The 18,005-nt window shown below is 44.3% G+C and overlaps 1 protein-coding gene across 3 annotated transcripts in view; it reads right to left on the bottom strand.

The window, feature by feature from the left end:
- Positions 1-18,005, bottom strand: part of EVI5L (ecotropic viral integration site 5 like) — a 64,880-nt gene that overhangs the window by 16,182 nt on the left and 30,693 nt on the right. The window contains exons 10-13 of one of the 3 annotated variants that reach the window (XM_054976066.1): positions 16,668-16,728; positions 16,007-16,060; positions 15,043-15,075; positions 292-432 (exon numbers count right to left, since the gene is read on the bottom strand). In XM_054976066.1, coding sequence (XP_054832041.1) covers positions 292-432; positions 15,043-15,075; positions 16,007-16,060; positions 16,668-16,728 — 289 coding nt within the window. The remainder of the gene's footprint in view (positions 1-291; positions 433-15,042; positions 15,076-16,006; positions 16,061-16,667; positions 16,729-18,005) is intronic. The other 2 variants (XM_054976068.1, XM_054976069.1) reach the window with 2 other exon arrangements.

The following is an 18,005-nucleotide window of genomic DNA, read 5'->3' on the forward strand; positions in this document are numbered from 1 at the left end:
CCATCTGTAACATGCTACAACGGGGCTGAGATTAACCTCATTCCAGGAACAAAATAGTAATTACACAGATAATTTCATTTCTGTAGATCACTTATATTTTTATTAGGCACAAGAATATGTTCTTCTCTATAGCAAATAGAATTATTTTAAAAAACTGAAGAAGGAGAAAGGTGTGGGATTGATAAGACCGGTTTCAGAAAAAGCAACCAACCACAACCCAACTAGTTAACCTGTGCCCCTTTAATCTCCCTCCCCTCTTTACTGTTTCATGTGTCAACATCACCCCTTCACCTGCTGGTCCTGCAGCTGCCGGATAGTACTCTGGGCCTTCTGCAAATTTTCTGTGGCTGAGCAGCACTGTTGCCTCACTACTGCCAGCTCTCGCTTGATGATATAGTTCTCTTCAGCTTCTTGTGCACGGGTGACTTGGCCCTGAACAGAAAACGAAATTAGAAACTATTATGTCAAGCACATCCATATGTTCATGGCAGAGGAAGAATTGTTTGATAATGATATACAAAATTTAGACATTTCTGTTAAGTGTCACCTAGGCTTCCCAAAACACTGCTCCAGGACCAGATATATGTACAGGATTGGGCAAGAATGCTTTACCACCGGATCTCCATTTTGTGATGGGAAGACTGACACTGGTGATTCAGACATTCAGACCTATCTGTGGCAGAATCCTTAACAGAGATGTACCTCATCACAAAGCCTGTGGGGAAGACCATTCACTTGAAAGTGCTCCACTGCTATATCCTCCCTACGCATGCAGAGCCAGCACATCAAGTAGAAAGCTGAAGGCTGAAACTGACAAGATGGTGGGAGAGACATGACTGGTATCTTTAAAAAAACTCAAAGGAACTATCCTAGGCCATCAGGTGGTCATCAGACCACCATAGTCACCCAGGATGATGTGCTTGAAAATTTGCCCCCCCCCCAACTTAGTTGCATGGGGGCCAACAGGAGTGAGACAAGAAAGGTGAAGCAGGTTGAACTTCTGTGCAGTTTCAGTGATCAAAGCCAAAACACACCACCCATACTATGTAATTAGCCCCCCAATGAGAAAAGAGTGTCAGTTTTGACTGCCAAAACCCCATGGGAAGAAGAGCTTAATGCCCTTTGACGACATGGCCCCCATTTGGTGCATGATCGTATGCAGTTTCTATCAGCATTTTAAGAATACTAGGAGAATCCAATTGTAAATTTCCAAGCATCTCAGCTAGTCTTACCCTATGCTAGAATTCTTCTCCCCAACGCACTATACTTTGCATGGGAGTGACAGCTTGATGCAGTAAGTATTTTCAAATGAGCCATCTCCACAAACTCCTGTTGTGATTATCTTTCATACGATTTCTTTTCACACTTTCCTATTAGTCTTCCTTCCCCAGATCCCCAGCCTCTTGCTTCTAAAGCCACCTAAAGAAGTCTCACTCAGTTCTCCTATCTACAAAATCAAGGTTTTAGTTATGTTGCAGAAGAATTAGGAGGCAGTACTCCTACAGTATGGGAAAGATGAGGGCAGATACCTTACAAGGAGGGCAGAAACCAAGATTTCTGAACTCAAATTTCTGAGTTCTTCTAAACATGATGAGATTAGCAACTTAGTAGTAAGGAAATTGTGATTCCTAGAATTTAGGCCCTGGGATATTTACAGGCTTTCTGTCAACACGAGATGCAAATACATAAAATTCAAATTATTTGTATAATGAAGTTTGCCATTGGCCATATATTTGCACAAGGAACTGATGCCCAGACTTCCAAAGTAATTTGCACAAAGTCACAGGAAACCAGTGGCAGAGTGGTAGACTGAATGAGGACAATCCAAATGGCAGAATAACTGGTCACAGACAGGGCGCGTGATTGGCTTTCATGTGATGTTGGGGCAGGGGCCATCTCTATTGAGAGGTCCATGTTGGATCATGTTAGTGGAATCCTTATGTTATCATCACCCTGTGAGATTGAGCACAGCTGCTGCAAGCTGCAATTTTCAACCCCATTTTGGAAAAGGAGTGGGCGGAAGAAAAATCTATTCATGAGTCCATTGACCATTTGGAGCCTATTCCAGAATTCGGAGGGAGTGGGATCTAGAGGGTTAGAGTAACAAAACTAAGAAACAATATCAAGTCTGATCTAGCACTGTGAGAAACGGAATGCAGTCCGTTTAAATGAAGGCTGACAGCTGACTCACAACTGTGAGATGACTACACAAAACCTAGTGCTAGAGAAAGTGGAAAGAATAAAAAATACAGGGATGCTCTTATGGGCAAATTTACATGTTACAGTTACCACGCAATTGTAGCTGCAGCTTGTACACAGAGGCTCACCACACAGCCTCTTAGATTCTTCTTCACAAGATCACAACATCCCAGCGGCAGTATTGTGAAGTTTCCTAAGCTGCTACAAATGAACAGTATCTAAATTATGGTGGCAATTACCATGTGGAATGATTTTTAAAGCACCTGCCATGTTATGGAAGCAAAACGTAAAGTGGAAAACCCACCATTCGAAAGGATGGAATGACTCAGATGAATGGGCACAGAGAGAGGTCCTCAAAAGCACAGCTAGTTTCTGCAGCTTTCCCAAGAATGGTTGATAGACACCAAGTTCTGAAAAGTACAACTTTTATTTATCATATTTGTTTCCCATCTCTTCTCCAAGGACAGAGAAGCTGTTCTGTTCTCAAAGCTAACTTACGAAATAGGCTAAGAAATGCCAACTCGCTCAAGGACACCAAGTAATTTTCATAGAGCTAACAGAGTTGGAGATTTCAACATCAAAAAGAGTCCAGTAGTACCTTTAAGACTAACCAACTTTATTGTAGCATAAGCTTTTGAGAATCACAGTTCTCTTCAGCCTGATTTCAACCTGAGTTTTCTCCTATGTTGAAAGTCAGCACTTCAGCAGCTTCTTCACACTGAATCTCCCATTCAGACCCTTGAATAGGTTTTCCTATTGTGAAATGAACAAAATGATTTCTCTTAGGTCCAATAAGCAATTACTTAGTAACCACTTTGGGCCTACCAGTAGCACCTACAAACTATTTATTTCCATTGGGGAGGTACTGTGTAATTTCTTGTCAAATACTCCTCCAGATCCAGAAAAGTGACTCATTGTCTCATTGAACAAATGAATAGGTTGTGTGGGTGTGAGAGAGAGACAGGGAGAGAGAGAAGGACCTTCCTAGTAAGGATTCATACTTTATGGAAGAACACTGGGATGCCCCATTTCCCTGCACTGCTTACCAAAAAGGGGCAGCATCTTTCACAACTATGTCACTACTGGGCTCCTTAACCCAGGCCAGCTACCTGACTACCCAATAAACACTTTGACCAGGAAGGGAAAGAAATGCCATCTGATGATAAGCCTGAAACACATTTTACTGGCTAACCCACCTCTGTTAGTTTCTTTGCCTTAAAAACCTCAGCAGCAGTTGCCATAAGTCAGCTATGACTTGATGGCACTCTCTACCACACCCATAGTATTCGGAGTCTTACAGTTAAGTTTTTGTCCTTCAGTCTCACCATGACTGATATGTAGTTCAATGGATAAGCTTACTTAAATTTTCCCCACTTCTTGTGAACACAGTGATGAAAATAGTTGGAAGTTTTCCAGTTGTAGGAGAAAGTCAGAACTGGTATGCCAGTTGGTGATTGTCTCCCACTTCCATAATATTTATATTCACATATACACCATCAGGAGGCAACTCACAATGGGCTCAGGCACATAAAGCCCTTCCAGACTTAATATCCATATGATGGAAACAATGTTATAATGCATACTAAGTCAACAGAATACAACAGAAGTAGGCCTGATCTATACACGTTTTGAGAGTTAAGGTATAGCAGACCTAAATGTGTAAGCCCTGTTTGAATATTACATCTAACATATAGACATTATAGGACTAGAAGCGGGACAGGTACAGGAGAACATCAAAGCCTGCATTTTCACTCTGCATTGATTTACACCATTCAAATATGTTCCCATAGGAAGTAGCTGCTAGATACATACAGTATCACACTACTGAAAAGCGTCCACTTCTTGCTGATGCAGTTTGCATTTTCCTTCAAAATAATCAGGTAACTTTCCCCCCCCTCTCCCATAATATGAGCACTTGGGGATACCCAATAAAGTTCATGGGCAATAAATTCAGGGAAGACAAGAGAGATTACTTTGTTACTAAATAATTAAATTGTGGAATTCACTGACAGGGGATCTAGCAATGGCCACAAGCATGGGCGGCTTTAAAAAGAGCATTAGACAGTATCATGGAAGTTAGGTCCATCAGAGGCAGCAGCCCTCAGAATACCAGTGCTAGGGAGCAACATCCTGGGAAGGCCTTGGCACCTATATCCTGTCTGATGGCCCTCCAGCATAACTGGTTGGCCACTGTGTGAAACAGGTTGCTGGACTGGGTAACCACCAGTTTGATCCACCAAGACTCTTCTTATGTTCTCAGATGCACTTCAGTAAGCATCCCTCTACAGGTGACATGTCACACACTGAAATCAACTTGTGTGGAAGGGGAGCTGGCACAAATGTGCTGGGTCTGGCAACACACAATTGTTGGCTCATGAGTGCGGAGTCTACACATACAAAACATGTGTGCACAGGCTCCAGCCCGAGAGAACAGAGCCTACACATGTACACTTCCTTCATGTACAGATTCCATGCTCAAGAACTAACAATCATGGCGTAGGCAATGCCAGCATACTCATGCTTGCTACTGCTCTATGTACATTGGATTTCAATGTGCGCAACGTCATCTGTAGAAAGCTATGTATTGGGGGGGGGGCACAAAGATTTGAACAACCGCAAGGTTAGATGTAAACACTACACTTAAAACACAGAAATGCTGAAGATTAAAATGTATTGTATTGGATATGCTAGTTTGAAATGTAACCTCCATTTAACTGTGTTCTTCTCACTTCCTTTGAAATTGTATAAAATTGGAATCATGGAATATTAAGAGGTGAACCAAATATTCTCCAGCAAACATTTTTGGTGCAAATTCAATATATCTAATTCTCAACATGGCCATATTTGTGGATACTTCAATCTGGAGATTGAAGCCATGGCCAGATAAGACACATTGGCCGTTTCCACATGCTGTTAAAAGCGATGGGTTACTTACTGAATGTTGGCTTTCCCCCCCCCCCACAGATTCCAGACGCCTCCGATTTCAAAGCAGAAGCAGGCAGTTTCACTTTAGTTTGTTCAGCATCTTTTGTGAGAATGGGATTTCCCACTCTTTCCTGTGCCGGGTAAAGGATGCTGAACAAACGAAACCCAAACTGCCTGCTTCCGCTTTGAAATCAGAGGTATCTGGAATCTGTGGAAAAAACCGCCAGCATTCATTAAGTAGCCCATCGCTTTAACAGCATGTGGAAATGGCCATTGTTCTACAAACCTGGAAAAAAGTCCCATGTTTATAGAAAAATCTAAAAATACATTGAGACATTAACCCCCCACAATAACAGAAGCAGTGGTCTGCTAGGTAACCACAACAACATTGGTAGCCTTCATGCCTTGGTTTCTGTCAGGAAAAGGCAGGGGGAACGGGCAAGGCCCTGTCCAAGGATGTTTTGGCCTTTGAGAGAGGACTCATGGGCCTAAAAACCACCACAGGGCAATTTGATACCATGTGATTGAATGACTCAGCCAGGCCCAGCTGCTTGCTATTGTTCAATGGCAGCCACCCCACATAAGCGAGTGTGGAGTAGTGATTAGAGTTTCACACTAGAGTCTGGGAGACCCAGGTCACCCTCTGCCATGAAAACTGAGTGACCATGTGCCAGTTACATATTATCAACATAACCTGTATCATAGGGTTGTTGTAAGGATAAAATGGAGGAGAGGAAAATGGTGTAAGCTGCTTGTGCAGAAGGTGGGTATGAATGAAGTAAATACATATAGTTGAAGATGGGGCAAATAAAAGGTAGGTTGGTGGATGGGTGGGAAGGAGAGAAGAATGCAGGAAAAGGAGAGAGGCTATAGGGGCTTTCAGGGAAGGGAAAGAGGAAATTAGCAGGGGAAGGGGATACAGAGGAAAGTAAGGTGCCCCCCCAAAGTCCTAGCAGGCTTCCCACTGTGTAACTGGGCCCAGCCCAGTGGCATACATCATGCAACTGGTCCATAGTTTTCTGCAAGGGAAGGAAGATGGGAAAGCTGAAGCTGAGATAGTTTGGCTGGTAGATGGGAAGGAGAAAGGGAGCTGGAAAAAGATAGAGGCTATGGGGTCTTTCAGGGAAGGGTCTTTCTCCCATTGTCCTTGCAGGTTTCCCACTTGGACGTACTAGTTGAGTTGAAACAGGAAGCAATGCCACTTGAAAATCCTCTTCCTCCACCAACTTTCTGCAATTTGAAAGGTTCCTCTGGTAGACATATGTGAACACATGTACAACAAAGATAAAGCAGTCTCCTCCTCAACATCACTTACAGTGTGTAATCCACCTTGAATTTCGGTGAGAAAGGCAGACTATAAACAGAATATATAAAGTCAATTTTAAAATCCTCAACCCAGCTGCTGAAGCAAGAACTGACAACGGATAGCTGCCAAAATCAGGTGTAAAAATGTAAACTTGGAGAAGAGGGATTTTTTGATCAACAGGATAACAACATTTAAAGGTTGCCATCCTGCAAATAGGGCCTGGACTTCTCCCAGAATTACAGCTGATCTCCACCCTGCAAGACCAGTTCCCCTGACATCTCCACTGAGCTCCCTGCCCTCAACAAGCACCTTCCCACACCAATCTTCAGGAGCCCCCCAAGATAGAGTTGGCAGATTGAGGTATCTTCCTCCTCTCTCCAATTTTATTTGCATCAAAAAAGCTCACAGGAAAACAGGTCTTGGCCTAATATTGCATGTTCCTGCACTATACTACATATAAATTTTATCAATTGCTTTATGGGTAGAGTTCAGTCATATGGAGATCTAAAAATAATGAGAGAATCAAGAAACTCATGAACTTAACTGGAAGGGTAAAAATATGAGAGTGACCCCTGTACTGTAGTCTATAACAGTTCTTAGTACAGGAAACAAGGGTGATTAAGACAACTAGAAATTGATTAAGGAAGCAGTCATATTCTCTGCCAGCTGGCTGCTTCACACTCTGAGTAAAATAGGTGCACCAAATGTCTTATGTGGCTGGTACTTACTAAACTCTTCTTAGCTTTAGTTTTTGGTTGTGTTCCGTTAAAACCTGAAAGATCTTTCCGACCCAATCATGTTCATGTTTTTATTCAAAGGCCAGCTTTAGTCAATGGTCATGGCATGAGTAAAAGAGCAAAGACTGAGCTGTTAGAGATTTTGCTATCCTTAGTGAGGAGAACTTGGTTCCTAATTGCTCAGCTGGACCTTTTTCTGAATTACCTTAGTGTTCCTGTACCGTAAGATAACTTACACGCTGTTACAAAAATGTTTGATGTTAGCTGTTGAACAAGTCTAATGTTTACTGTTTGCATGATACAAGAAATGTCCTATGACACCCCGCTGTGACAGAACACTGCTGAAAGAACAAGAGCCAAAGGTATTGCAAAGCATTTATTATGCCACCAACGACAGCAGAGCTTTTTAACGGGAGAGAATCTTAACTATCAGGATTTTCCCCCCATGCAAGTATCGTAATTGAATGAGAGTAATGCCAGAGTCACATTTCTGATCTTGATGAAAATTTCTCCTTAAAATACATGGGTTTCTGTTTGCACTTTCATCAATATCAGCTTCATTATATCATATCTACGTATTAGCTACTAAACTAAAACCAAGCCTCATTCTTTTGTATTTAAGGGGAAAGAAAAGGGTCACGTCAGTCCAGGATGATATTTGAAAAAGCTACCTGCAGGAAATTTAAGCAACATACACCATGAACCATGTACTTTGAGAACCATTGTAAGGTGGCTCAGAAATATGCTACTCTTACTGCTCAACAACCTGCTCTGTATTCCTAAACCAATCCATACAAAAGTGTCAGTTTCATCATAGCCAAAGAATGAAGATTTGTAGTATTTTTCAGAATGCTTCTTGAATAAGGAACCTTCATATAACCTAAAGGAACCCCTTTGCTATGACTAGTTTACATTTGCCCTCTCAACAGATACAGTTTGTGTGGTAGCATTTTTAAAAAGTCATGCCTGAAGATCTGCATTTGCATCCCAGCCTTGTCAGATTCATTTTGAAACTGTCAGAAATCTTCCAGCTACAGCCCTGCTGTTTTAATAAACCTTGTCTTCGTTCAAAGCTGTGTCAGATAGACTATCACACTGGATGCCTGCATAAGATCTGTTTGGAAGTGCATTAGGAAATTAGTTGTATTAGGAGAGAAGCTGATTTGAAATAGATACTATAGTGCCATGTTTCTTCCTTCTCACCCTCATCTTCTCCAGAGAACCAGAGAACCAGATCTGCACAGTCACAGAAGACTGAAATCAGTACAGCACTGTATTATAAAATCAGGTAAGACAAGCAAAACAACTGGTTTCATCATTGCAGAGAGTTCTTGCATCTGGTTAAATATTTAACCCATCAGGAGCAAGAAACTCTCAGTGGTGTTAATGAAGAATGTGCCATTGAGTTGCAACTAACTCATGGCAACCCCAGTCATGGGCATTCAAGGCAAGAGAGGAGCAGAGGTGGTTTGCTGTTGCCTTCCTCTGCATGGCAACTAGTGTTTTTTGGTGGTATCCCATTCAAATACTGACTGTGGCCAACCCTGCTTAGTTCCCAAGCTCCAACAAGTTCAGATGCATCTGGCTGCTGTGGTGTTAATAATGACATGAAAAGTCAGACTCTTGCAACCCTTCTTCTTAAATCCCCCAAATAGAATCTGATTTCCATAATCTGATTTCCATAATTATTCTAATTTGGTCCTTAAAACAATCCAGAACTAAGAAAAATAAGTCTCAGAAACATTTATAGGCGAATTAGAAACCAACAGAGAGACATCAAATAGAATTTGTAGGGACTACAGGTGAGCAATTCAGGTTCATTATTCAGTCAAAATTACCAAATTTTAACCTAATTCGGTAAAAATTCGGTTATGCCAAATTTAAGTTTACCAAATTTATTTGGTAAAATTTGGTAAACTTTACGAAGCGCAGTGGAGCTGTTCCTTGTTATTCCTTTGCTAAGGAAAATACTGCTTCCTGCCTTTTTATTCCCTCATGAGAGGGGGGAGTGAGGTAGAGGCAGAAGGGAGAGGGGAGTGGCCAATCTTTGCAGCAGCTTTCCTTTTTTGGCCAACAGGATCCTCAAGAAGGAGAATGTCTTTTTAAAACTGTGACAAGAAGTTAAATACGCTTGCCTCACAGCAGCCCCCATTTTGCTCTGACCTGGAGATTAAGAGATTGACACTGCCTTGCTGCTGCTTACTGTTGCTTCTTTCTCTCTGGAACTCCGGCTGACCTGCTTTGGACTATGACTGCCTAGATCCTGGAGCAAGTGGATTTTTGCTGCTGCCGCCTGCTGAGACCTGCAATATTTCTGCAGCTGCACCTGGAGGCCTTCAACTGACTGAGGCAGCCTGGCTTCAGAGTTGTATACTCACTCACTGGTTTTTTTCTCTTTTGAGGGGGAGGAGGTTGGCCTGGTATCTGAAAGGGATAGAGTTGGGGGGAAAGGGAAAAGGGTTTTTTTCACTTTGCATGTTAAAACCTGCTTCTTTGTTGTGTGTGGGGTGTGTGTGTGTGTGTGTGCTTTGGGTGGGCTTTTGTGCAGGACTTTGATTTCTGGCTTTATATTTATCATTTATTTTGCTGCTTGGTCTTCTGGGGAATTCTTTTGTTTTATTCTGTTGTGGGTGCTGCTTTATTTTCTTGGCACAGTTAGTTGCTGTTAAATTTTGCAGGTTCAGTTGGGGTTCTGTTTGTTGGCACACAGGTCTGGTTTGGTGTTTAATTTTTGTTCTTCTGTTTGGGGTAATTTGGGTTTTTGCTGTGTCAAGGTGCTTTGATTAGGTTTGGGGGGGTGAAGTTGGTTATATTTATTGTTCATTTTGCTGCTTTTTCTGCTAGGGGTGGGTGGGGTTTTTTTTTATCCCGTTGTTGTTTGGAGTTTTATAGATCCGGTTAAGTTCATTAAATTCAACTGTTCGGGGGGGGGGGCTGTTTTCCCCTTTAATGGGCTTGTGTAGGAATTAAGAAGAGTTCAGGTTCCAGTCAAATACTATATATAACTAGACTGCCCATTAGTGCATTTAACCAGGCTTTCCCCCTGCCCACCTCTGGTCCCCTTGGAGTTTGGCTAGGCATATTAGTAGGGTTTTTTTGTCATATTAGGTTTACCTGTAGATTGGGGTTCAGGGATAGCTTTATTCCTAAAGAGGAATTCAGCTGCTTACAAGTGTAGTGCCACTACATGCCTAAATAGGACCTTTTAAAAAGAGATTTGTGTATCCATCTCCAGGTTTAGACCCACAAAAATCAAGCTTTTAGAGTAGGTAGGTAGGTTTTAAAACAAAGTCTCATTTTTGGATAGGTGCTTTGGTAATTTATGAAACAGTGTCAGATTAGTTACTAGTTACTGTAGGTTCCAGGGAGCAGAAAAATGAGTGACAGGAAATCACAGAGGGGCCCTGGGGGAAAGGCAAGGAATAAGACTAGAGAGAAGGGAGGGAGGGAGAAGGCTGAGGCTCTCCCCCAGCAGAGGCCTGCCCCAATGCAGCTGCTGTTCAGCAGCCTGGTTTCTGGTGACAGCAAGAGGGTTCACAAGGCCCTCTTTCCTGAAGCAGCTGCAGAAGTACCACCCTCATCACAGGTACCTGACTCAGGAGCTGGTACTGGGCACTGGCCTGCTGCTGAGGCTCCTCCTCCAGCTGTTGAGACCCAGAAGTGGGAGGAGCAGCAGCATGAGTAGTCTTTTGGGGTGGGCTGGGGGGACATGAGTTTTCTGTTCCTTGTGCTTACCCCTGGGATCCAAAGGATGTTGGAGGAACAGGCGGAGGGGCCCCACCATTGGTGAGACTTCCCCAGTATTCTCTGAGGCCAGCAGAAGGCCTTTCATAGCAAGGTAGGAAGAGAGGATGGTGGAGGAAGAGGAAAAGATTGTGGAAGTGATGACCTCCACATCTCTACCCCTTCACCTTCTGCCATCTTCTTCTGCCCAGCCTAGATACAGTGTGCCTGGTCCAAGCACCTCACAGGAGGCGTCTCCTGGAGTGACTGCAGCTGAAAGCCAATGTGAGCACCCCTTTTCCTCAGCATCTGGGAGCACTTCCAGAAGACAGAGGACCCCTGGTGTGCACAGTAACAGCACTGTAGGGCCCGGATCAGTCAAGGAAGGTATGTGAATCATCTTTCGATAACCAGCCTGAGGAACTGTATGAAGAAACACCCCCAGGTGTTGTTTCTTCAGGGGGAGAGACACACTGGCACCACATGGCTGTCAGCAAGCCAGGAGAGTCATCCATCAACCTCCTCTGGTGCTCTCCCCCTGCTGGACTTCCCTATAAGGAAGGGATGCCAAGCATCTCTAACAGAGATTTTTGGCCCACGTGGCACTAGTGTGCCAAAAGGGGGGGATCTAGAACACATCTAGGTGCTTCACTTGGAAGATCTTGGACATGACCGCTGTAGACGGGCCGCCTTTCTTCTTAGAGGAGTACTTTGGCTTCCAAGGGCTGCTGCAGGAGCTCGCTCCTTGATACACACCCCTGCTCGCACTATGCTGAGCAGGACTGTGATGCCCTCCTTTTACACGGCTGTCAAGAAGCACATGAAGACAGAGTTGTCTCATGCCACTGGGAAAACTGTGCACTTCATGTCAGATATCTGGACCTGCCCTCAGGTGCAGGATGCATACTTCTCACTTACTGCACACTGGTGGCAACCTGGTGACCTACAGGGTGGGGGTGAGATGCCCAGCATCAGGAAGGACAAGATGTAAGACCGCCAGGGTGGCTACTGCAAGGCTTTGCGCCATGCTGAGGTTCTCAATGAGGCACATACGGCAGAGATCTCTGCCATCTTGAAGAGGAAATTAGTGGACTGGGTAGGTGAGAGTGAGGGCATCGTCACCATGGGATTCATGGTTACTAATGATGGCAGAAACATGAAGAAAGTGGCATTGAAAGTGGGCCCACAAACTTCACTTCCTGGTGGATGCGCTTGGTCTGGGTTCCTCAAAGAACCTGCTGAGGACCCTGCAACTCATAAGTTCCAGTGCCTCCTACAGAAATGTTGGCAACTCATGAGTCACCTTTAACACAGCATGAAAGCAATTCATCAACTGGAGAAGCAGGCTAGGAGATGTGCCGGAGCATCACCTAATCACTGACGTTGTCACTCGCTAGAACTTCACCTGTGCCACGCTTGAGCATTTGGTGGAGCAGCAGACTCTTGGAGACCGACACTTGGAGGAAGAAGAGTAAGTTCAGCTGAGAGGATTGGCTCTCCATCACCCAGACAGTGGGGGTCCTGAGGCCTTTCTTATCTAGCATAGTGACCCTGGGTCTGGTCATTCTTCTGGTGTATACGCTTCACAGTACTATGGCCTCCTTCCTGCAGGACATGCGGACCTGGTTCCAGGAGTGCATGTGCTCATGAGAAGGCTGCAGCATGGCAACATGTCCCAGCTGCAGTCTCTCACCGAGGAGTCATACATGTTGGCAACCATTACAACCCGTGCATCAAGTGTACTATTGCCGAGTGGGCCGACTACCTCATCAGCACGAGGGATGCCCTCTGTGTGCAGATTTGGCATAGGCAGTCCAAGAAGGACCTCCTGCCAGCAGGGGGGACGGGGAGGGGCCCAGCTCTGCTGGTCCCTCTCCCGCTCCTTTTTCAGCAGGCTCCCCCCACAGCTAGCGCTGGATGTCCATGAAGACAGAGATGCTCCAGCATGACCTTGGCCCCTCTGGGAACATGAGGCACATGAGCCAGGATTCGGCAGAGGCAATAATCAGGGACTACCTTGCAAAGACCTGCAAGTTGCTTTCCACAGATCCACTGAGCTACTGGGTCAAGAAGGAGGTGGTCCGGTTTGGACCTCTCTCTCTCAAGGCTCAGAAATGCCAATCATGTCCTTCAACAAGCGTGGAGAACAAGCGTGTCTTTTCCTATGCAGGTGACGTTGTCAGCTCGCATTGCACTCGCCTGCTCCTCTGGAGAGTTGGGCAGTTGGTTTTCCTAAGGTCAACATGTGGCTCTTCAGTTTCAAAACTGTGAACTTCCAGAGTGAATGAGGTGAGCCCATCTTGTGGCCTGCATCCTCTGGGAGTCTATGAAGTGAAGAAAAATGCTCTTCCCAAGGCTTAAGTTAGGTAGAAAACCAGCATGAGGACCGTTTATTCAGCTGGCACATCAAATGAACACTAAAATTTGGCAAACCTCCCCCCCCCACACACACACACCGCAAAACCACCAGCCCATGTTAGCACAAATTTCTGCAGACAATTGAGAAAAGAGGCCACAGAAATGTTGGTCTCTTGCATTGGATGGGAAGGTGTTAGGGAAAGCAGAGAATAAGACACACCAGGTGTCACAGAGGAAACCCACAGAAACACCCAAATGAAACTCCTGTCAATTAAACTTAACTTCCCTCATTGCAGGAGTGGGAGGGGCTGGCTGATGATGAAGGCTGCTGCAGAGCTTGTGGCTGGGGACTGCTTGGTTCTATTCTGTGGTGCTCCCCCCACTGGCTGGACCCAGTGCCTGGCTGCGGTGAATTACATTGATTCTGTGGGGCTAATTTGCAAGAGTTCCTCGGTTCAGTTTGGTTTGTGTGGAATGGATATGGATCCCTGGTGTGAAGTTGATCCCCTTATTTCAGTTTGGTTCTGGGGGAGGGTCCATTCTCTTGCTTCAGTTTGCTTCTAGTTGCAAGACTGTCCCTGGCTTTATTTTGGTTTAGGTGATTCTCTGGTGTGATGTTGGTCCTCATAGGAAACAATGGAGAGAGACTAGTCAGCCAGGTCAGGGGGCACTGAGGTTTTCGGGGAGTGTCATTTTGGTTCTCTTGGGCTTCTCCAGGGATAAGCCTGTAAATTCAGGATCCCTGTAAATTCAGTGGATTTTTCTTACAAAATGTGACCGATGGCCCCCTGGCTAGCCATCAGATAGTTTTCCCCATAGGGAATAATAAAGATTGAAGGTGGCTGGGTGCACCTTCTCTGCGGGGACAACCCCCACCCCAGTCCAATCTTCATGAAACTTGGGGGATAGTTAGACAACAGTTAGGAGTGGGTCTCCTGCAAATCTGGTGAAATTTGGTCAAAAAATGACACCACCACCCCGCTCCCCAGGGCACCAGAAATTGCCGAACTGAGTTTACCATAGGAAACAATGGCCACATTTTACTGAATTTGCTTTGTATTACCGAACCAAACTGGAGAATGAGTTCAGTATTCCTCACATTCTGATTTTTTTCCATTTGTTATTACCAAATCAAATCAACCGATTTTTTTTCTTGTGCACACCCCTAATAGGGAGCTTTATTTTTCCTAAATTCATATCCCTGCACTGCTGGATAGAAGCAGATTGCCTGGTGACTCATTAGAGGGGCTAAGGTGGAAATGAAGAAGACTGGGGAACAAAATGGCAAGGGAGAGCTGCTGAAGCACAGTGGTTAAGTGGTTGGACTGCAAATCAGCACTCTGTTGATTTTAATACCACTACTGCCATGAGCTCAGCAGGTGGCCTTGGGTAAGCCACTCCTCTCAGTGCCAGCGCCCCACTTGTATTGCGGGGATAATAACAACGCTGACTTTGTTCACCACTCTAAGTGAGGGACTAATCTATCTAGAAGAGGTATAGAAGTGCAGTTATGTATCATCATCAACCTTGGCTATATAAAATAGGATGGTAGCATCAACCGTATCCCATAATCTAATATCTAAGTGATACAGTTCAAGTGTATAGCCCTAGCCCTTTAAAAACACCTGAAAAGTGAAAGAACCAACATGGGTTAATGTTAGTTCTTCTGGATGGATGTACCAAGCAAACCCAAGCTTTGTAGAAAAACAAGATTGCAAGTGTTTTTTTTTCCTAGACAAGAATGAAATGGAATACCATGAGAGAAGAGTTGGAAATAAAAAGGATGCACCATACCTGGATCAATCTATCTGCCAAGGCAGCACTCTCCTAGAGGAGACACAGAAGAGGAGAATCCAGACAAGGAAGGAAAGAAAAAGAAAGACACAACAGCAAGGTCACACAAACACTCTTGCTATAGCTAGAAGCAGAGGAAAGGAAAGATCCCCATAGAGCCCAAGAAGAAAGCTTCCACTGATCAGCAGCACTCTGTTTACAAGCATATTCTTGTGAGTATCCATAAGGGCAGGTCAATAGGCATGGCTTCTATCTGTAGCATCTATCATATTACCTTTACCCAATGCTGCAATTGCTACAAAGCTGTCTAATTTGATTGTGCATTACCAATTGAAATAATGGAAACCATCTCTACATTTCAGAGGTCACATTTGTGTTGTTTAATGATTTAGGGCACGTGCAGGACAGGCAAACTGCCTATTAATAAGATGCAGCAGAACACCCTGGTGGAGTCTCTCTGGGCAAGCCTCCAAGATCATATAGATATCAGCAGGCACACTATATTAAAATGAGGTCAAGAATGGTCTACGTTTTCTTGTAAAATTTTTAATATTAAACAGAAACATCAAGGTCATTTGAGGTATACAGCACAGCATGGCTGAAAACCAGCAATAAGACTCCACTGCTGCACAACCAAGCTAGCCACAAAGCAGGCTAACTCAGATTGCCCAGAAAGCACCAGTTACTTCTATTCAAGCCCTCAGGGTAACATAATTTTTGTCTGCAATTTTTGCATCTTTCTTTTCCCCTACGTAGTGTTTGCCTTGAGAATGCACTCTTATTCACTTGAGTCCTAGCAATTCCTACAGCAGCCCCCATATCATAGCAAAGGTTAACGACTGGCACTCTGAGTAGTGTTTAGAGTTAACTGGGACAGATGGTTGTGTAAGGCTTCATTTTTGGTAGCCAAAGTAGTCTGGAAGCGGAGGAAATGGATCCTCAAGCGACTGGGTACACTCCTCACCTTCTCCAGGGTTTCAATTCGCTGTTTCAAAAGGCGGTTCTCAGTACGAAGCCTCTGTAAGCAAGACCAAAATTAGCAGGGTCCTAATGGGTATGCATGAGCTTTTAACATCCAGCATGGGAGGCGATGCTGAAATCCTGAGCAATGTGCAGGAGCCATCCGCACAACCAGCTGCTTGAATAACTGGGGTGGTAGGAGCATTACCCCCTCCTCCCCTTCTGGACTGGATCTATAGTTCAATAACAGGAAATTCCTTATGGTTCTAAAATAGATTACATTCCACAAAGCACTCAAGAGGAACGATGACAAACTTGGCTTTTCGCCTGAACTATGAAAAAATTTATAGGACAGAGGACACTGCAGCATTTGAAGAACAGTGAACTACCCACAACAAATAAGAGGAAGCACTATCACATCAGGATTTACAGGCACAACTATGTAAGAGTGATGCAAGAAGTCTTCAGCACAGTGTGAATACTGAACAACACAGGTCACCCTTCAGATGACAATGTTTAAAGGGTTTGGCTCTGAAGCACACAGGCTACAAACTGATGCACTACCTATTGAGAAAAGGAGCACCGGGGACTCTCTTAACTTTTACTCCACATTGCTGAGATGCAGAGAAGGCAAGTATAGGAATGCGATAACATGGAGAGTTTACCTTGATTTCAATCTGTTCTTCCATCTCCCTGTTTTTGATTGCAGTGTACTCCTTCTCTAGTCTGTAACCGAAGAAAACCAGTTAACCCTGTTTCTCCCTACAGAATATCCCAAGTTTGGACATATCCCTGAGGATCAAGCCGTTATGGCACTAGATCCAGCGCAGATCTGCTCCAATTATACAAAAAGCTGTGTGAGAGGTTACAATTTAAGTGCACGCAGCGCAGTAAACGGAACTCTTCCAATATTTCCCACTACTTCCCACATAATTCCAAACAGGAGTGCATGGAGCCTGGTTGAAAGAAAAGGAGAAATTCAGACAATAGACTTTAGTGAGCTAAACACTGGAAGAGACGAGCATTCAGTCTCTCACGGTGGCATGGCCTCTTTGCTCCTTAAATCAGATCCGTGTTTCACCCCTGCTTTCTGTGTGATTTCAGATGATTTGGATGTACACATACAGAGTTGTCACTATCCTGTTTCGCTCACAAGAGACCAGTCGGCACCAGCACTGTACCATTCCCAAAGTTTTTGCTGCTATGCATACATTAAATCACTTGTACCGTTGACTGGATGCTTGTGAACCAAGTGAAGTTGATTTGGATTGCAGCATTTCAAGAGCCATTGCGATACTTTATTACAAATAGGTGAGTGTTCGAGGGGAGGGGAACACTACACATTAGAGGTAAAAATTCATCTGCATTCTTTAGTAGTTAACAGTTTTGACCCCAAACTCTGCTCAGATTTTAGCCCTCTTCAGCTGTGTACCTGATTAATACAGGGTTTTTTTTAAAAAAAAAAATAGCCAGGATCCCTCTTGATTAACTGGCTGGAATTTTAGGTCATGGTATCAGTGGGTGGAGAGGAAGTTGGCAGGCACCCTGTTGTGCCTAGACCCAGTTCATGCTGAGAACTCCTTCCATTCTGAAGGCCATGGGAGGGAGGGGAGGAAACTGCCAGGATCTCTATTGCACCTACATGGATGAAGCCCAGCCTTAAAGAGTGAGTATAAACGGGCACTTCTCACAGTGGAGGGTGGTGAGCAGTGGGGTGCCACAGGGGTCGGTATTGGGTCCAATGCTTTTTAACTTGTTTATTAATGATTTGGAATTGGGATTAAGCAGTGAAGTGGCTAAATTTGCAGATGACACGAAATTGTTCAGGGTGGTGAAAGCCAGAGAGGATTGTGAGGCACTCCAAAGGGATCTGTCGAGGCTAGAAGAGTGGGCATCCATGTGGCAAATGAGGTTCAATGTAGCCAAGTGCAAAGTAATGCACATTGGAACCAAAAATCCAAAATATAAATACAAGTTGATGGGGTCTGAACTGGCGGAGACTG

Source organism: Eublepharis macularius, chromosome 4 (assembly GCF_028583425.1).
Source record: "Eublepharis macularius isolate TG4126 chromosome 4, MPM_Emac_v1.0, whole genome shotgun sequence".
Taxonomy (NCBI): domain Eukaryota; kingdom Metazoa; phylum Chordata; class Lepidosauria; order Squamata; family Eublepharidae; genus Eublepharis; species Eublepharis macularius.